The sequence below is a fragment of the Alosa alosa genome, chromosome 11 (assembly GCF_017589495.1).
Source record: "Alosa alosa isolate M-15738 ecotype Scorff River chromosome 11, AALO_Geno_1.1, whole genome shotgun sequence".
Lineage (NCBI taxonomy): Eukaryota > Metazoa > Chordata > Actinopteri > Clupeiformes > Clupeidae > Alosa > Alosa alosa.
The window spans coordinates 6514337-6534846 of NC_063199.1; the positions used below are offsets into that span (position 1 = coordinate 6514337).

The window sequence follows — 20510 nt, forward strand, 5'->3', positions numbered from 1 at the left end:
TGCTGTGCTGCCACCTCCGCGCTTGCTTCCTGACGCGTGACGGCCACTGCCTCTTTTCTCTCTCTCTCTCTCTTCCCCTCTCTCTCTCTCTCTTTTATTTTCCCCTCATTTTCCTTCTATTGCCTTTATCCTTTATCTGCCTTATAGCCTTCTTTACATTCTTTTTTTCTCAGTAATTGTATTCTCTCTCTATCTCTCTGTCTCTCTGTCTCGCGCTCTCTTTTCTGTGACCAATGCTATGAGAACAGGTGTAGATGTGCCCAGGTAGCGTAGCAGCCTCAAAGTGAGAGTTGTTGACGTGCCGGGCACACACCTGACAACTCACGCATGGCACACACTCACTCTTGGCAAGGCGCACCACCTGCCACAGTTGGCTGAGCTTTGGTTAGGAGGCATCAGTGCCCGGTAGGCAGCAGGAAGAGCTGATGGCGGAGCTGAAAAGCGACCCGCACCCTCTGACAGTTACGTCCTTAGCCGAGGAAGAGGGAGGGGAGGGAGGGAGGGAGGGAGGGAGGGGGGACCGGGCAGGAACCAGGGGAATTAGACCATCCCCAACAATTTATGGACTGATTACAGATTCTAATTTAAAACATTTTTAAGTCTTAATTAAAAGAACTGCCTGCGATTTTATGGCGCTTCAGTCCTCCTCCCCTGCTCCAATCCAATTTAATTATTTTGATGTACGCAATTAGCATTTGTTGGCCATTGTTGGCCTGATTTGCATATTATATTGGATAATTGAATGAAGGCTGATGATTGAATTAGGAGAAGTGACAGATGATCGGGGCTTTGTGGGTGTGCGCACACACACACACAGACACACACACACACACACTCACTCTCAGACGCACGGAGACGGCCGAGCGAAACGGCCAGGCTGGGAATAGCAGCCGGTCCTCTCATATTCATTTCTCCCCCAGCGCACTTCTGCTAATTTGAAAAATGCCACGCCGCACAAGTCTTTAAACTTGTGACTCCCACCCTGGACACAAGCTGTTTTTTTAATGTGTTCATTTGGCAGCGGTTCAGTTCCTATGCTTTAGATAAAATAAAAGAAGACACCAGTTTACCAGTCAGTCTGAAGGAGGACGTACACACGCACACGTGGCAGAGGGGGTGTTCGTTATAGAAGTTTAGGGTCGTGGGGGGCAGAATGATGCAGAGTCTGCTCAGCCATAAAGGCTCATTAATGCAGTTGCATATGCATTTCTCCATCCACAGTAGTTTCTCATTAACCTTGACTCTCTCTGTTAATTATTTTCGTTGATGTTGCCTCCTTGCTAATTTGTAGCTGCATGAATTATAGGGAATAGATAGGTGATATTTCACCCTGTTGAGGAAAATTGTCATTGACGTTATTCTAGGCAACACAGACTATAGAGGGCATGAGGAGAAATGCATAAAAGCATTTAAAAAAGTTAAATGTTTATTAAAAAACATAAAAACGTAATATGTATTTGTAAAAAACATTCAACTCTGGTCTGTACTATGATAAATGATCAGGAATGCTGTCTACTTTGTACAGACTTGTAAGATTCCATTTGTCCTGCTATTCACTGAAATATCAGAGAAATTAATGAATGTTCAGTATGCCATAATGATAATTAGATATGTTGTAATGATAATTACGGACAAGTGGTTCAGTATTTAGGGACAAAAAAAATATTCCCGACTACAGAAGATAAAAGCCAAAAGAAAAAAACAAAGGAAATAAATTCTGCAGTGTGTTGCGTAGTGACTTCCTCTGAATGGTGGTCCTGGAATGCATCCACGTCAGGGACTCACGGATTGCGCAGGATGAATGCTTGGAGTCCGGAGCAGTGGGGATTATTTGGAGCCGCTTTGGCCTTTCTCAGGCTAATGTAAGCACTGACAGGGCCCACAAAGGCAGCCGACCCTCCCCCCTCATCTCCCCTCCCGACTCACACACACACACACACACACACACACACACACACACATCTCTACAGTCATCCTAGTCGGCTGATGCAGAGCTCGAGTCTTGACACACCGGCCCTCTGTTTACATGTGCGGTGTGTGAGAAATCAGGCGAGCTGGTGCGTGTGCTCGGGGGGGTTTCTTCTGAGCTGGCCTGGTGTGTAACCACTGCCTCCAGGGGGCTGACTGTTGGGGATGCATAAATAATTCACTCCTATGGCCAAAAGAGAATAAAAGAAAAGAAAAGAAAGGAACACGGGGAAGAAGAGGAGGGGAAGGCCATAGCCAGAATGACATATGCACCGTCACGCAGGCTGTGAAGTGTGTTTGTACTCCAGGGATGGGGACCAACATTCAGCACTCTCCCCAGGATAAACTGTCGCTACATTTTTATATACACATACATGCACATTTGCTATATATATATATACATATATACAGGATTTGAGCGGGCATGCACTTGGAACAGCCGAGTGTTGGGCCTTGTTGCCTGGAGCACATGTCTGCGTTGTCTCCCGAGTGACACATGTCGATTCATCCAGCCAGCCGCTGTGGGTCCCAAAGCTGCTGTGGGCAAACACAGACCAGGCAGGCAGCCATAGCTCCGGGGAAGTCCGCATGACATATTAATCCAGGAGGTGGCTTTCACACACTTGGTAGAAGAATAACCATCTAAAGCAGTAAAGCACATGGCACTGAGGGTGCTGTGGGTACATTAAGAGTGTTTTTTTCCTCTCCCCCTTATCGTGCTCAAGGGGCCACACATGCACTCAATATCCACATGATATCACGGCTCTCGTTACAATATCATTTTCTGTTTACCCTCTGCATATCTGCTGATGTTGATAGATGGTACTTTTTTTGAGGACTTCAAGACATGTTGTTGAGCAGACCTGCGAAAGCCCAGACGGAACCAATCCTTCACACTCATCAGTCTTATCTCATATAGCCCTTCTCTCTTTCTTTCTCTCTCTTTCTCTCTTTCCCTCTCCCCCTCTCCCCTCACTCTCCCACGCGCACCATCAGGGCGTCTCCCCTGGACTGTAAGCCTGAGCCCACAGCCTCTCTTGTAATCCCTGTTAAACTGATGTTGAAACGATCCCTTCAACAGTTCATTTCTGGGCCAGATAACCAAGCTCTCTCTCTCTCTTTCTCTCTCTCTCTCTCTCTCTCTCTCTCTCTCTCTCTCTCTCTCTCTTTCTTTCTCTCTCTCTCTCTCTCTCTCTCTCTCTCTCTCTCCTTGTGCACTTGGAAGGCATAAGACTGCCAGGGCAGACCATTGGGAGCCAGCACAGGGGAATGTGTATCCTATAGTAAACAGGGTGTGTGGGATGGGGTGGGTGTGTTTGGGGACAGTGAAGGTTGATGATTTACAAACGTGCCCAAGGGGATTAGTTCAGCTTTGTTGAGGCTAAAAAGTAGATAAAAAAGAGGTATTTTGGTTTGGTTTGAATGGCTTTGTTTGTTGTTTGTTTATATTTATATATTCTTGTCTCTTTATGGAGCGTCATCCTTTGGGCTTGAGCATGGTGCAGGTCGTCTCGACTCTCCGAGGAGGATTGCTTCAAGATTATCTCCCAGTCGCATCAGCGATGACGTTAGGCAGGCAGTGATAAATCTCTCGATGCCTGTGGCATTGCTCATACATTTCGAGTGGTTTATGGCACACCAATGAGCTCTATGCTCTTTTACACAGAGGAAAAAACACACACACACACTCACAGAAGGGCAAAAAATAGGGGGAAAAATAGTATGATGCCGAAATTTCCCGCTCTCTTCCCACAGATGTTTACTCCTCTGTCTTGGATTGTCGTCAGGTTGTCTGAAACTCTGGGGATTTATGGAGCATTCAGGGCCCCCTTGCACATCTCCAGAACCTGTTTGTGGGTGGCAGAGGTTGTTAAGATAAGTCCTTTCAGCAGTAACTTCCTCTCCCGAGTGCTCTTTCAACGTCCTCTGATGTGGTTTGGCCCTTCACTCTTATCAGCAGGCCAGCAGTTCCCTTCTGCTTTACGGTAACTCTGCTGTTTGGAGTCGCCTGCCAGAGGATCTGGTTTGTGTTTTTTTTTTTTTTTTTTTTTTTGGTGAAGGAGATCTTGTCGAGGATGGTGTGGCAGGTTTGGAGCCACAGATTTGTGGCTCTGGTCGATGGCTGACGTATCCGTAGCCGAGTTCACCGCGGTGGAGGGGTGTCTAGACACCACTTACACCTGGGTCACCAGCCGCTCCAGCAGATATATTACAGAAGACGTCTTGCTCACACGGGCTTTCTGCCTGCAAAGGGAGAATCCTGAGAATCCTCATACCGCCTTGGTCATTTAGACGCCTGGACCCGTTCCTTTAGCCTCATGTCATTCTGACACTCAAGAATCCCACCATCTTAATACAGCTGGATCGCTTAATGAAATTCCAACTCTAACCAAGGGTCAGACTTTGGGGTCCTTTGCTCTTCTTCCATCATTACTCTTAGTCAGTGTTTGTGTTTCGGAGCGTTAACTTTACACACCCTTTGTCTTTGCTAAGGTTATGTAATAAGAGCGCCATAAAAGCGGTCCGCTCGTTTTGAGCTCTCCGGCTCTCTGTACTTAAAGGAAACACAAGGGCAGCCAGTCTCCGTCTTTAGACCTCTTTTTCCCCTTCTCCTCCCTCCTCTCTATTTTACGGGCACGTCTGTAGGAGCGGAGGCTCTCTCACAAGTTCAAACGCCATGCCGTTGCTTTTATGATGTCAAGGGCTGAATAGATAGTCCTGCGGATGGTGAGAGACTTGGCTGCGGCCTAATCCCAGTCTGGCATGGGTGCTGGGCCGCAGGGGTCATTACTCTTAGTCCGAGCCGAGGTCTGGACAGTCTTCAGGCCAGAGACTTTGGTTTTGATGTAACCTCTGGTCTCTCCCTCCCCACCCCCCACGCCCCCAGCATGCCCGTGCCAGAGCGCCTTGTTTTATGTCTGCTTGCAGCGGACACTTGAGGGTGGACAATTTGTTTGGGCGTCTTGAAGATGGAACGTTGCACGGTGGAGGATTATGAGATGGCCTTGGTGATTTGTGGGCAGAGTGTCTGCGGAAAGGCAGGACCCGTCCACACCTACACACACATGCACACACACAGACTTACATGCACACACACACACACACACACAGACAGACACACCCACACGTTTACCAAAAGCATGTACACATTTTTGTGAATACATATGGACGGTATATTGCTTTTTGAAGGACTGAAGACTTTTTGAGCTAATCAGAAGCTGTTTAGCCCCGTGCTCTGGTGTGGTGTGGGAGATAAACGTGTTGTGCTGAAGGCCATTATCATTCGTATGGCTCTGTGGATCTCCCTCACTCCTCGCTCTGCTGCCTCCTTGCCTTGCTGTGCGGGAGGGTTGTGGAGATTAGGTCCGCACTCGGTGAGATTTTGTCAGCTGAGCTCCCAAATCCTGCTGTGTCTTCCCCCTCCAAGCTGACACTGCCCAGCTCCATCTCAAAAAACAACCAGATCTTTTACAGTCTTTCTGTCGGTATTTACCTCCTCTCTCTCTCTCTCTCTCTCTCTCTCTCTCTCTCTCTCTCTCTCTCTCTCTCTCTCTCTCTCTCTCTCCCATTCTCTGACTCCTCTGAAACCGTGACTTTGTCTTTTTCCTTTCCTTCTTTTTTAAATCCATATCCTCTGCATGAGGACACTCATTAATCGTGCCGCGTTGCAAAGCCTTTTGGGTAGCAATGTTTGGCTTGCCTCTTAAGAGAAAGGAAAGGGGGGGGAAAACACACAGATCCAGCTTTTTTATTTCATTCTTTTTTTCTCTCTGCTCCAACTCTGCCTTGGCAGTCAGCTGCTCTTTAGCTTTTTTGGAGCTGCCCTTTGAACGGCTCCTCGGTGGCCCCGGTCGAGCAGCGGGGCCGAGGCGTCTTTGAAATGGCCGCTAACGTGGACCGACGTCATTGCGGCATCAGGCCTTTGAACGCTGCTGTAGAACACGTCTCTGAAGGTGCTCACCTTGAAATGATAAAAGAAGTGAGTTATCGGTTTGTTTATCGTGCCCCCTAAACCCGTCCCACCACCCCCCCTAAAGTGCATCATTAAAGGCAGAGGGCTTTGGGAAAGAGTATTGTTAAAGGGTGTCTCTCTGGTTTTGCTAAGTCTTGTTAAACCCCTTTTGGGTAATTTATGTCACCGTGATCTGGGTGCTTCACCCCACCCCTCTGGCTTGCATTTTGGTGTGTGTGTGTGTGTGTGTGTGTGTGTGTGTGTGTGTGTGTGTGTGTGTGATAGGTCAGGGGTACCTGTAAAGCTGTGGGTTTTTTTTTTTTTGGAAACCCACGATTTACCGAAACAACCTCCCATTCTCACACACACACCACACCACACTTTCCTAGGCTCCAGGGAGAAGTCCCAAGTGCTAATGCCATGCTTCCCCCGGCCCCCAGACAGCCTGTGGACCCCCCGCCCAGTGCGGCCATGCCCTGTTTAATCAGAGTGGCCTGGGAGTGATTTGGCTTTAATATTGGTGGGCCGGATGTGATGGTGTGATTGACGGGCCGTGTGTGGTATGGGCCCTGGTGAGAACTCCATTAACAGTATTGCTTCATTTCTTAAAGTGGCAGAGGCCTTCTGGTGCTCCCATCCAAACGACCTCCCACCCTTATACCACCACCCCCCACACACACATAGACACACACACACACTCTCACACACACACGTACCCCAACTGTCCTGCTCTAGCCCTCTGCACTAAGCCTGACCCTCTTAAACCCAACCTCACACGCACAGGCACACACACTCTCACACACACACACACACACACACACACACACACACACACACACACACACACACACACACACACACACACACACACACACACACACACTTGAGAGGACATAGTGCAACAGCAAAACCTGAGTTGAATATTTCAGTGTCACAATAATAGACAACGCCTTCATCTGGTGGAGCCAGCATCCGAGTCAACACATCTCGCTTCACAACCATCGGATGTCCTGTCACTCACATTTGACCGCAATCGACCCCGATCAGCAAACACTCTGCGTCTTCACAGGAATCTACCATCCTATGACTCACATGCTCCATACCTGTAGCACACAAAAACCGAGCTCATAAAGAGTGTGCGGTTAAGGGGGAAGACCCATACGACACATCCTCTCTTGTGTTTTTATGGTGCGTAATTGTGTGGTGGGAGGCTGTGCCCTCTATTTCTCCTCTTAATGGCTGTTTGTGTGTTGTTTTAGTGGCAGATTTATGCATGGGAGGGGCACAAGGGGGGAGGGCTGGGGTTCAGATTTACGACAGGCCACAGTGTGGCCCTGCAGTGGCTGACTGACTGAGAGTGTGTGTGTGTGTGTGTGTGTGTGTGTTCACTCCCTCCTCTCCAGGTTATGGTGCAGTCTGGAAGGCAGCCCAGCGTCTTGCAGAAACTGTGTCAGCTGCCGTTCCAGTACTTCAGCCACCCGCGCCTCATCAAAGTGCTCTTCCCCTCGCTCATCTGCGCCTGCTACAACAACCAGCAGAACAAGGTCATCCTGCAGCAGGAGATGAGCTGCGTGCTGCTCGCCACCTTTGTACAGGTAAGACACACACAATAACAAATACACACACTCACAATGGATCAGTACTAACATCCATCTGTGCCTGCTGTGACAACAAATTGTGTGCTGCTTCGAACCTTCCCACAGTTGAGGACACACACACACACACACACACACACACACACACACACACAGGAACAATAGAAATGTTTTTATGTACAGTCTGGGAAAGTGTAGGTGAAGCCACTAAAGCAGCGGTCGATGTGTGCGCTGCTTGTTACCGTTATTCAGGTGAGATGTGTATAAACACATAGACAAACACATACACACACCCATACACAGTACACACATTTATCTGCATCTGCAGAAACCAGGAGAAACCAGATCATTGCATAGTCAGGCATGAGCTTGGTGCTGCTACCTACCTTCACACACCTAAGGCCACACACACTCATTTAACAGAAGTAGACCTTTTAGGCAAGCTATAAATCTGTCACAGGCCATGTACAAGAAATGTGTGTAGATGTGGAGAATATAAATAGCCGCGACCCAAGCATAGCAGACATGACGGCCATAGATTTACACTGTACCCGCTTTCAGCCGTGCTTTACAGTTTATCTGCCCTTGGGCTAGAGAACGCTACACACACAAACAGGATGTCATAGCATTACAGCACAGTCCACTGGACCTCTGTGGAATGCTCTGCGCTGTACAGTGGTGTCTGTGTATATGTGTGTATATATAGTTCTCTCTGTCTCTCTCCCTCTCATATATATATATATATATATATATATATATATACAGTATATGAGGAAAGAGAGGTGTATTATTGATTCATTTACTTGGGGTTCAGAATTGGTTAAATATATACCTAAAGTTTTTTTTCTAGCATTACAAGCTTTTTTTTATTTCCCACAAAATTTTAATTCATATGCCTCTCAATGCGCACCCACAAAAAGCACCATAATATTTCTATTATACACAGACAATAGCACACAGAGTATACATACACACACACACACACACACACACACACACACACAGCAGAGAGTCTTTGGCCACATCTCAGGTCTGCACACCTGTGCCACAGTAGTTTATGTCACCCTCTTTTTCTTGTTCCCGCTCACTTTTGGTCTCTTGCTTCTTTCTTTCACTTTTTCTCACTTTTCCATCTCTTCTCTTTCTGTCCGTCTTTTTTTCCTCAATCTCTCCGTCACTTTACTTCTTTGTCTTTCCGCTTTCTATCCCTTTTTTTTTTTTTTTTATGGCCAAAGTCATCTCCCGCTCCTCCCCCCGCCTTCGCCCCCAAGACAGATGGCTTCCTGTGGGGATGCGAGTGGATTTACCTGCCACTGCTGGGCTCTCCCCGTAAACACTTGTCCTCCTTCATCTTCACCCTGTCAGGGGCTCGGCGCGACGCTCGGGCCTCCCCGCTACCTGCCGTATTTATTTAGAGATTAGCCCTTACGCGCGGAGGGACAGGCGATTGTCGCTCCCTTCAAACAATGCGAAGACGTATGGTGTCCTGCCCCCTGCCGCCATTTGTCCAAACGCTCCACCAGCGGAGAACAAAAGCAGCCGCCAGCCATATTTATTAACATCACCTCTCTTTTTCTGCCTTTTTTGTCTAAACGTAAGGAGATAACCTCAGCGACAGAGAGGGAGGGAGAGGGGGAAGCGAGGGAATGTTTTGATCTTTCGGATAAACTCATGAATGATGCATGTAGTCATCCCGACACCTATCGTGGATAGTAGCACGCGCTGTCCCACCCGTCCACTATAGAATGAAACACTACTACTCTTGAATATTTCAAAACACATCACCTGTTAGGTAACATGGCGACGGCGCTTTGGAGGTGTTTTCTGTGTTTAGGCAAACTCGTCTTTGACGACAGGCAGAGAGCAGAAATCCATAATTAAGAAATTGGCTTAAGCAGGTGTGTTTAGGTGTGCGTAGTTAAGTAGGTTAAATTTACCTCAGAGGCTCTTTATGGTCGACAGCAACACGGCTGGTAAAGTTTCTGAACGTGTCTTTGTGTTCTCAAAATGTCCTCAGAGCCACCCAGATTCTCTCTTACTCTTCTATTTATCAAATACCACAAATGTCTTCAATGTACCCTATTTAAGTTGCATGTTTCCCGAAGAGGCCATTAATAAGTCTTGATAGCCTTCATAGTCCTAAAAAAACAAAAAACAGGAAAATATATCTACACAAACAGTCCATACACACACACACACCATCCTTGTAAATGTAAAAAATGTGTGTTGTGTTATCTGTCTGGATTGTTTTTCTTACAGAAGAGACGCGGAGCTGAATTACCCAGAGCGGTGGAATTTCTGATTTCTTATTCCGATTTCTCTTTTCTCCCAACAGGACTGTGCTGCTGCTGAAAACAGCACTGACAACAGGACATTACAACAAGGTGAGCAGAAAAATTAATCTCCTTCCCTACCTATTTTATCCTAGCAGTGTGCATCCATCCTCATTTACACAGCAGATTCAGAGTCTCCTGTATAGGCCAACATGGTCAGAAGGAAAAAGACAGAAATTCATCAAGTAGTTTTCACGTCCTTCACGCGATTGTATTTTATTTTCAGATGTTTTATTCTTGACTTAAAAATATTCGGTGCAGTCTCATGGTCACAAATCCAATGGCCCCTTCCTTTAAAGTTAAATTAATATCCTTTTTTATTTTTCTGTCTCTCCTCCCCTTTCCTCCCTCTCTTCTCTCACATCCCATTTTACACACTCTTCCTCCCTCTCTCTCTCTGTTTCACTCCATCCAGAGAAATCCTCCTCTTCACCACTGGATTATTGTGAGCTCTCCAACCGTTTCCCTCGAGACCTGTGGGACTCTGCTCTACAGTTTTTCCTGAAGAAACAGGAGGACTGATTCACTTTAGCATACATACACTCTCTTTCTCTTTCTCACACACACATTCACACATACACACACACACACACACATGCATACACACACTCACTCACTCACACACATACATGCAGTTAGGTGCAGTTGCACCAATAGTATTTTGCTCACTATTACACACAAGCTCCACTAGCATGGTAATAATACCAAGAGCTGGCCTTTGGTCACACCTCTCAGTCCACACACTCTCTCTCTCTCTCTCCGAACGTCTTCACAGTCCGCTTGGCCAGACCACAGACACATTCTGCCACAGGTCACAGGAGAACGCACAGGAGAATGCAGCACAGAAGATCAAACAATTGGCAGCAGTTGAAGGTGTAATAGTTTTGCTTAATCCGTTTTCTCCTCTTTTTGATACATTTATTTGATGTGATGTTTAGGTAATGAAAATGAACCCTTAATTGCTTTTCAATTTGTCCTTTAAATTAATATATGTTGTAATGTTTTGTTTTTGATATCATTGTTTCTCATACCTGTAAGTCTTGTCTACAGAATGTAGTCAATGCAGTTTATCTCTGCTCTTGTGTACTGTATGGACCACTTTTCTGGTCCCTTTTCTTTGTCCCTGTATTTCAGAGCACTAAAAGAAAGTATAATTTATTGAATTATTTACGTATCCGTCACGTTCTATAATTTATTTATTATGGTGAATTAAATTGTTTTCCTCACCAAAAATGGTTTTGTCTTTCTTTTAGTCTAGCTGTAGAACTAAACGATAAGATGTGCTATCCAGACAGCTGTTGCTGTGCATTGAACATTGAGTTAAAAAAAAACATTGGAAGGTTTGATATAAACAAGCACGTGGTAAATCCAGAAAATTTATTTCCACGCCAGGCCTGTGCTGACCATTTTGAATTCACAATAACAAATGGACTTCATCTGTGTTTTAACTCCAATTAGATCTCATTACAGTATGATCAGTTAAGAAGTATTTTCCCTGAAGTTCTTTCAAACTTTTAAACTTCTGCAGAGTTATTACAAAAACATTTACTTTCCGTGTGTGTGTGTGTGTGTGTGTGTGTGTGTGTAAAATTATCCTTTTTTGTCTTGGCTGAAGCTGCTCGATTTAAATTAGGTGTGTGTGTGTATATACAGATATAATTCCTATAGCCTATGTATTATAATTTCCATTCATTGGCTCCATCTTTGAGGTTGTGAGCAGTTTAGAATTTTTAGTTGAGAAAATGTGCAGAGTGGGCAAGAGTGAAAACGCGGCTGGCCTTGGAAAGAATGTAGCAGTTCTGTTGAGGCCCGAGGTCAGAGCGAGACTAGCACACTGATCCTCTCTCCGCACTCACCTGACGAACTCGCTCGCACCCCAGCCTGTGAGTTGCTGCGTTCTTACCAGCCGGTCAGCAAAAGCTGGAGCCGGTCGAGGTGGGACACCTTCCTGTAGGCGTTCGCTATCACGCTCCATCTGGGATGCTTGCTGGCAGACGAGTTTAGGTATTTTCTGCCAATCAGGATTATGTACACCCTATTTTAATAACGTTACAGAAGCTGCAACCACTCCTCAGAAACTTCAGACTGTCGAAAAAAGGTGGGCAATTCTGACCAGCCTCGATCCTGTCACTGTTAGGTTTTGCGCAGAACACACAGCGGTGTATTACAATTGCCTTATATACAATTACAATATCATGCTCTGCTTTGTGAAAACATAAACGGTGAACTGTCGGCATTTCAGACCTGCTTTGAATGGACTGCTCAATTATTTTCTTTCTGGCGGCGGCAGACTCCTCTTCACCTTTCTTGCCCGACAGTGGTGTTACCAGTTACCAAAATCAGCTCACCCACCCAGTCCAGCTACTTTAAGGCTGATCATTTTGAATAAGTCTGTGACATTTTACTCACAATGCTTAGAGTGAAGGCTAGTAGCATCTCGCATAGGCCTATGGCTCATCCTTATGTGCCGTGACAGAAACTGGTGACGTTAGCGCAGGAAATAGGTTCCCTCCAAATCCCATCTATTTGTTATTGTTCTAGAGAAATTATGAAGTGCCTCTCCACAGAGAATTACAACATCTATTTTCATTTGGCCCTTGGGCAGAATCTTCGGGAATAAATGGGGGGATCAGCCCTGTTTGCTTTACTTTGGCTAAATGATGGAGATAGAAACATCTGAGTCTTTAGGTTACACTGGCATTTCAAGTATTCTGCAAAATTATTTAAAAACAAACACAAACAGTTTTGTATAGTTTAGTCTGTATTGATATAAAGTAGGCTATACTGATATTAACAGTCCTGGTCTTTCCACAAATTCCATTTTGTCTTCCTTTTATTTTCTTTTTTCGTTCCCTAATTAATTTATAGCCTACGTGTTAATGGTAATAAGCTGTTGATTATTTACGTTTTCCTGAAGACGCAGTAGACCTAAGCTATAGGTTATCAAATAAACATGAATTGTAGAATTGTGTTTACTCCTATAGGCCAACACTTTACTGTGTTTAGCCTACTGTGCACCAGGTCATCTGACGCGTTGCTATTTATGATAGGCTGCACGTCCACATGAATATGAACGAGAACTTCGTTTATCCACACGTATAATTCTAAGATATTTTTGGTTTACAGGGAATTACATTTTTTTATTATTTAAAACAAGCTGAAATGCTCTTCGTTATGACGTTCAAACGGATGGATCAGTAGACTTACATCCATTCAAATGATTTGGGGAAAGTCATGGGCTAATTGCATAGATTACGAATCAGGTCTTTCAGTGATCTGCTTTTTCCCCATCAAATGAGCTATCACATTAGGCTACTAATAAAGTGTAAGCAAGCAACAATTTACATCTGTTGAGCGAATTGAAACTTTCTTTTAATACTCACGTCACCAGACCTGGAACTATGTTACTTTAGTCTATAATCTATAATCCCGATTTTCTTGAGTAAGGCACCAAATCAAAGCCATCGTGCGCCTTTTGCGCGAAAATCTGACACAAACTCAAAAATCGTGTGTCAAAATTAGTGTGTCCATGACGTTTAATACGTTTTTTATTCTGTTGTCAGTGTCAGAGTATCTTATTAACAGTATTATCAGTGAACTTTTCGTTGTTGTTCTAGCTGCATTCATGACAGTCATTCCCATTTTTATTGAGAAATTTAGGCGATGCAGTTTTTTCCTACCTTGCATCTTACTTCTGGATACAGTTAATTATCAATCATCTTAGTCCACTCATCCATTTAACATATAGTCAGAAACATTTAAATTAATATTTAGCCATTAATAAGTGTGTAGATTTTCATTCAACGACATTGTAGGCCTATCTTATCGTATTGCTATCTTAAATTATCTAACTTGTTTCCGGCCACATTCCCGACATAACTCAATTAGTTGCCAATCAACATCTGTTAGGCCTACTGTGAGTTGAGGTGATTTTTCACAATTTGCTTCTCAATGTAAAACAGATTTTAAACTGATTATTCCGCAGGCGTTGCAGTGGTTGATTATCTACTGTATTGAACCTAATGAAGTATTTTTTAACCATCACGTTAATTTCAGAAGAGGTATGTTGAACTAAATGAATAGGCTGACACACCCCTACTTGTGTCCCTGGTGTCTGGTTTGGGAATGATTTTCTCCATGGAATCTGGATCAGCATAGTTTGGTCATTCATGCCCATCCTGTCCTATCAGAAAGGTTGTAGCCTACTGCTGAACAAATTGGAGAGGTCTGATATGTCAAGACGCTGCTTGACCTAAGCTCCCCATGTCCAGAGGCTATTCTAAGCGCCGGGCTGTGATCGGAATGAAAATAAACCAAAGACACGCAAGACTGCGCCGGCTGAGAGGGAGTCCCCTTTAGCGAAGTCTCCAGCAAAAGAGAGGCGGGTTTGTTGTGGCTCCATTCAATGTATCATTTGCAGGTGATGCCAGGCGCAGATAAGAGGCCGCCGATCCTTGTCCTCTGTCTAGACTTATGCCTTTACAAGCAAAAAGGAATTGATCACAACAGGTTCGTAGGATAGGCACAATGGGCCGGTCAATATCTGCTCTATGTGATGGAAATGGTCGGTGATGGACGTTTAAGTCACTATAAAATAAATAGTCCAATTTCCTTTACAGTTTTCATAAATTAAAAATCATGATGCATCCTCAGTAAAACCAAAATTGTTGGATAGATGTAAATTTGCCCGAGAGTTGTGTTATCAGGGGACCTCTCCTCTTCCTCTCTGTCTAATAATCCGAGTTTGTAAAAGAGATGACTAAATACACTTGGTTATTTAAACCTTGGTTATTATTAAACCTTGACATTTCTGTACCAGGCTAGACAAATGATAAATGATAGGACATTTTGTAACATACATTTCAGGTCCTTTCCTTCAGATAAGGGCATAGATTTAGAATTGCCACCATAAAGCGAAAATATTACGAAATTGTGAAATGTCATACAATAACCTAACCTACTCAGATCTCCCATCGCTGCAGTTCTATGATTTCCATAAGCAGCAATTAAAGAAATAGGCTAATCACCGAGTCTAACCCACTTTGCAGGTAAGACCATTATAAAGACAGAATATCGATGTCCCTGGGAAATCACTTTAAAGCGCCTTGTTTGGTTGTGAAGTCAGTCTTAAGCAAAGCATGGACACTGATAACTCATTCACTAGTATTTAATTCTATTTCACCACTCCTTCTATTTGCCAGGTCTTTGGCATGTTGTTTACGGAAATATGGGAGTTAATTAACAGTCTTTTTGTCTCTCGGTAAAGTAATGAGGATGTAAACAGAGGTTGTCCATATAAATGAGTAACATATCTTCTGGATATAGATGTCCATATTTTTGTCATGTAGAGTTCTTCAGACATAAACAGCACTTAACATAGTTTATTAAGTTCAATTCTTAATTCTGATATGGACGGACGTCCCGACAATAAATAACAATAACTTACTTTTTTTCTTGAGAAGTTCAAACAATCAGTCTTCCATCCGATAAGATAAAATATTTTACAAGAGTCAGTTTTACACCATCTGCGGAGATCATGCGCAATGGACAAATATGTGTCTCTGCTGCCTCAAAGAACTAGGAAAATCATTCGCGTGTTGATAAATCTATACAATGGCCATTAATGAATACTGTTAAAACAGACTAAAAGAAGAGGAGTCTGGTTCATAACCCAAATCAAAATCGTTTGTTTGTATTCCTCGGGGTATCTTCTGGTTTTGATGGATCCATAGACATTTTATCAGATGTGATGCCAGAGGTAAGGAAACTAGAATTCGTCCGGGCAAGTCTCTCCTAGTTTTGGCAAAGTGTATCTTCACATTAAGATCCATCGTGTAGGTGTCATTTTAATTAATCCTTTTTCTTTTTCGAGGTTGTGAGGTCATCTGTTCTCATGCAGGACGCGCGGGAGCATGCTGGGACGGGAGCCACTGGTGAGGGCCCGATCTCACGTCTCTACTGGACTCGGGACCATGCTGTTCGGAGTGTCCGGTAACTGCGACGACAGTGAAGTCACATCGCTGCCTGACGAATTGCCCAGGGAACCTGACTCTGAAAATGACACCTATATGAGAGAGAGGTGAGGAATTAACACAGAATCCCTAACAATCTCCACCTTTTCATCCTGGCGATGCTCACCAATTTACGGATGAAGTAGGCTAAGAAAGAACTGTTTCTGGCTTTCCACATAGCCACATATTTCGATTTCCATATTTCCTAACATAATGTGGTAGGATGTTCGATTAAACTAGAACATCTAAATTAAGAGTTAAAACATGCTTAGATTTACAAACAGGGCTGTGACTACAAGCAGAAAACTTTCCCATCCTCATAGTTTGTCATTACTGAAATTCATGCGTAATATCAAGATTTGTTAAGTTATATTTACGGTGTCTTTGTAACTGTTGTTATGGATGTGGATTACAGGCCTGTAAAATGTGGGAGTGAAATCATAACATTCCGGTATGTCCCTTACCAGTTGTTGGAAAGCAGGCTGATCCAGGTCACTTTGTAAGGCAAATTCACTTAAGGCTTTCCACGGTGGCTGATACGTTTGTACTTCGACTGGATTCCCTTGGACAGTGTTGTCATGTCTGATCGGACTGCCAGCTACCAGAGGCGTACCTGTTAGGCCCTGCAGATTCTGGAGGAACAAGTGCATAAGATCAATTTGCAAGAAAGCCTGAGATCGAGCAAAATATGTCATGATGATGATATACTCTGAAATGAGTCTCACGTTACGCACCAAACATGCAATCAAGAGAATGTCGGAGAAACATCTCACACTTTGGCTAAATCTTGGACATATTCTGTCTGTCTCTCTCTTTCGTGTGCAGGCTCTCTCTCTCTCTCTCTCTCTCTCTCTCTCTCTCTCTCTCTCTCTCTCTCTCTCTCTCTCTCTCACACACACACACACACAGCTTACATTACAAAAATATGAGGTGTGATTTTATTTTTTAACACTAGGCCACTTCAATTTTGTTATGGTTTTCTATATGTTTCGTATGGATTTCAAAAACGAACCCTAAAGCACAAGGTGCGTTTTTATGTTACGAGAACATTTGGTAACAGAAAAGCCTGATTTTCGGTGTTAGGTGGGAGAACAAGAATAACTTGTAGCCTACTTACTGTTTTATCACTGTGATGCTGCTGTTGAAGTTGCTTCATGAGATTGGCCCTCTTCTTGTCTTTACAACGTTTGTTTTGGAACCACACTCGTATTACCCGTGGGCTCAATCCGGTCATCTCCACCAACTGTTCTTTCATTAAAGCGTCCGGTCGAGGGTTTGCATTGTAGCAGGTTCGGAGAGTGTGGAGCTGTTTCTCGTTCAGCACTGTCCGTACACGAGTGGTTTTTTCTGACTGTTTGTGAACGTGGTTCCGGTGTGGGGGCTGCCTTACCGGCACAGGCTCTGTAGAGGAGAACATTATTACAAACAAACCACTTTGCATTTTTTACACTTTGTTGGCCTACTCTTGTACCGTTTGGATTTGTAGTCTACGCTTACTCAAAGCAATTTACCGTAAATTATATTTACATTATACAGCCTGATAAAAATAATAATAAATTATGACACAAATTGATAAACGCAATACATGCTTAACACGTCTAGGCCTGCATGTTAGATATTTAGACATGTAGGCCTATACCTTTACACTGTGGCTAATAACACGGTGGTTTAAAACTTGAGATTATGGCTAAACCAAAACATGAAATATTTACGCTAAAAGTCATCTGAAAAAATGTTACATGTTATCTTTTACAAGAATGTTACTTTCGATTATTTTACTATCAGTCAGATAAATTTTAAGAGCACAGGGATTTATTTTATTTATTTTTCTATTAATAGTTATTTGATGTAGGCTAAAGTGGTTGATCACAATATATAGTGTAGGCTGTGTCTAAGGGAAAAATAACCAATGGTAGCTCTAGCCATGGGTTATTGGTAGGGCCTATCCACACACTTATCCTACAAATGAATAGCAATGGGCCTTATGTTAACACACACTATCTATACCATTTAGCCTATTTAAATGATGTTGTGGATAGCCTGCAATAAGCATTATTATTATTATTATTATTATTATTATTATTATTATTATTATATAGTCTATAAGATTATCGTTGTTATTGTACTGACCTGTCAAGTGAATGGATCTGCTAGAGTGAATATTTCCGGGGCTGATGGGACTTCCTGCTGAGCTGCGGTCCATCAGTAAGCCATGATCGGCCCGGCACAGCAGTTCCTCGTCTCGCAAAGAGAACTCATCTCCGGGGAGGAGATGTCTACTACACACTGAGCATCTGAAACACTCCATGTGATAAACATTGTCCCGAGCTCTCATGACTAAATCGCTGCTGCAAAAGCCGATGTTACATTTTGCGCACTTAATCCCGAACAACCTGGAAGAAGATAAATGTAGGATCAAGGTAAATTCCTAATATTTCATAGTTGGGCAATATTTAAAATACATTGTGAATTAAGAAAACAACACTGAATAGCAATGATTTAGCAAGTTATGTTGGTTGATCGAGTCTAAATAAATTAAAATAGCCTATTTGTTTTATTTGGATATAGGGGCTTAACAATTTGCCCCGAATTGTGTCTTTGTTTTGCCACAGGACACGTTCGTTCTTGGTTCACTACGTTCGAATGACATTAATGCACATTTCTTTATTTTCATTAATCTCGAAAACTCTGCATTTGAGAGGGCCTTTTTTCTAAATTCCAAAGCTCTGAAATCACATTTTTTTGAAAAAGGTAAGAAAACTCCTACCTTACGTAATCTCGTTTGCAGTAGGTCTTGCCATCTCGAACGAAGCAAGTGCATGTCTCATCCAGGTACTGGCTGCATTCCGCGCACTTCAGGCAGGCTGCATGCCACTCGAGGTCTGGGGAGACTCTTAGGATGTACTGGTCATGGATCTGACTTCCACAGCCGACACACATTGCGATTCCGGACTTCTCTGTGGAATGCACACATTAATAGGCCTATTACCACCTGCACATCCTAACCCCTGACACTGTCACTGACATCCTAGGGTATGCATTTGAAGGCGCACACACATATTTTCCAGTTTGGGTCAATGTATCCATATTTGTCAGGTCATGCCATTTTTATGGGTCTCTCTGCGCTGTTTCTTTCTTTCTTTCTTTCTTTCTTTCTTAGTTTGTTTCAGGGTTCAGTTGTTCTCGCATAGGCTATAGCCTACCGTTAAACCATATGAATTGAGACTGGAATATAGGCTTAAGGTATAAATGTGTTTTGCACCTCTGCAATATCTGCATTCAGGCCGTCTACATAGGCTATTGCTACACTGTAAATGGATTTGATTAGTTCTATGGTTAGGATATTTAACAAATGAACAATAAAGCAATCACTTGTTTAAAACACAAACGACGTTCACATTTCTGTAGGCAAGTTATAGAAAAGAGACAGGACTTACTTTTGGAATGATCCCCCATATCACCCAAGAAAGAAGAATGGAGAAGAATGTCCACCATACAGGAGGGATTGCGCAGAGGGCGATAGATGAAGAAATGGAGTGGGAAACTGTCCCGTCCTTGGCTGACTAATAACTTCTACCCCAGCAGCGAGAAGCCTAGTGGGAAGAGCGACGTCCGACACGCAGCCTGACGTCACACGAAAACTTGGACCCGAATAGGCTACGCTAAAGGGGCTGAAGAGGTTAGGCTAGGCAGTACTGTATGGGCTTTTTGCCGAGGAAATGACAACAGACAAACATTCATTCCATCTACAAGCTACCTTTGTTAAAGCAAATTTCAAAGAATTTCGACGACCTAGGCTATTTCTCGAACCACCTCCTCTGCCTAGGGTAGGTATTCTGTTGCCTAGACGGGACAGTCTGTCAGATGTCAATTATTTCCTTCAGATGTCAATTGTTTCTATTCGAAAAAACAGGACTACAAAGGCATTGGCTACACCACGCGTCGTGAAATTTAAACTGAGTGCAAGCGCCTCTTGAGCATTATGTAGCCTACTAAAAGTATTTGCGACATAGTCTAACTCATGAGGCGCATCCATGCAATATCTTTTTAACATCATTATGCTCTGACCTGGAGCCCCCTTCTGGCAAAGGCTTGTAAGTACGCTTGGAAATCAGAGTAGGAAACGTTCTGCATGATGTGGTTCAAACATTTTCATCCCATAACATTTTCACAAAACTGTACACAAAGACTAGTCAGATTATAATGTATCATGTACATCTGTTAGCCCCTTGAGCCGTGGATCTGCCCAAGGTTTCTGCCCCCCATAAATGCACAAATAGGCTGACACCAGACATAATTTCACTGCATTTCTTACTTCCAGTAATATATGCATGTGACAATAAATTTCCTTGTCTTGTCTTGTCTTGTCTTGTATGTTTATCATGTACATTTCGCTATGCAATTAACCTACATGTTGAAGTTGAAGATTCAGTCAGCAGCATTTCCCTTATAGCCTAAACTTGTTTTAGCTTAAACTTGCAAAAATACTTCAAAAGAACCTTAAAGAAACAGCCCAATACGTCACTTTTTAGGTTCATTGTGACCATCAAGTTGGAAAGAGATGAGAGTACCGTAATACTTTTTTCTAAGTGGAAAATTTAAAATGCTGAAGTGCACGTCCAAATTACCAGGCTTTCGGTTTCGAAGTTTT

At 43.5% G+C, this 20510-nt stretch overlaps 2 protein-coding genes across 8 annotated transcripts in view; one reads left to right on the forward strand and one right to left on the reverse strand.

Moving 5' to 3' along the window:
• scaper (S-phase cyclin A-associated protein in the ER) overlaps nucleotides 1–11081 on the forward strand; it is a 106899-nt gene extending 95818 nt beyond the window's left edge. For all 5 annotated transcript variants that reach the window (XM_048256212.1, XM_048256213.1, XM_048256215.1 and 2 more), the window contains 3 exons: nucleotides 7324–7515; nucleotides 9851–9899; nucleotides 10264–11081. In XM_048256212.1, coding sequence (XP_048112169.1) covers nucleotides 7324–7515; nucleotides 9851–9899; nucleotides 10264–10370 — 348 coding nt within the window. In that variant the 3' untranslated portion in view covers nucleotides 10371–11081. The remainder of the gene's footprint in view (nucleotides 1–7323; nucleotides 7516–9850; nucleotides 9900–10263) is intronic.
• Nucleotides 11082–15214: 4133 nt separating this feature from the next.
• Nucleotides 15215–19408, reverse strand: isl2a (ISL LIM homeobox 2a). 3 transcript variants are annotated; one of them, XM_048256442.1, is made up of 6 exons: nucleotides 19297–19408; nucleotides 18627–18816; nucleotides 17990–18252; nucleotides 16977–17260; nucleotides 16324–16491; nucleotides 15215–15912 (listed from the first exon to the last, which is right to left on the reverse strand). In XM_048256442.1, exons 1-6 carry the CDS (start codon nucleotides 19352–19354, stop codon nucleotides 15796–15798), a joined length of 1080 nt encoding a protein of 359 aa, XP_048112399.1. In that variant the 5' UTR covers nucleotides 19355–19408; the 3' UTR covers nucleotides 15215–15795. The 3 variants fall into 3 exon arrangements, with proteins under 3 accessions (XP_048112399.1, XP_048112401.1, XP_048112402.1); XM_048256444.1 differs by having other exon boundaries at nucleotides 15215–15899; nucleotides 19297–19403; XM_048256445.1 differs by lacking the exon at nucleotides 19297–19408 and having other exon boundaries at nucleotides 18632–18772.
• Between the last annotated feature and the right edge of the window lie 1102 nt (nucleotides 19409–20510).

Coding starts and splice junctions, on each gene's coding strand:
- isl2a (XM_048256442.1), bottom strand. CDS start 19,354: ATGGTGGACATTCTTCTCCATTCTTCTTTCTTGGGTGATATGGGGGAT. Junction 18,817..19,296: donor TATGGGGGATCATTCCAAAA/GTAAGTCCTGTC, acceptor TGCATTCCACAG/AGAAGTCCGGAATCGCAATG. Junction 18,253..18,626: donor TGCAAACGAGATTACGTAAG/GTAGGAGTTTTC, acceptor ATCTTCTTCCAG/GTTGTTCGGGATTAAGTGCG.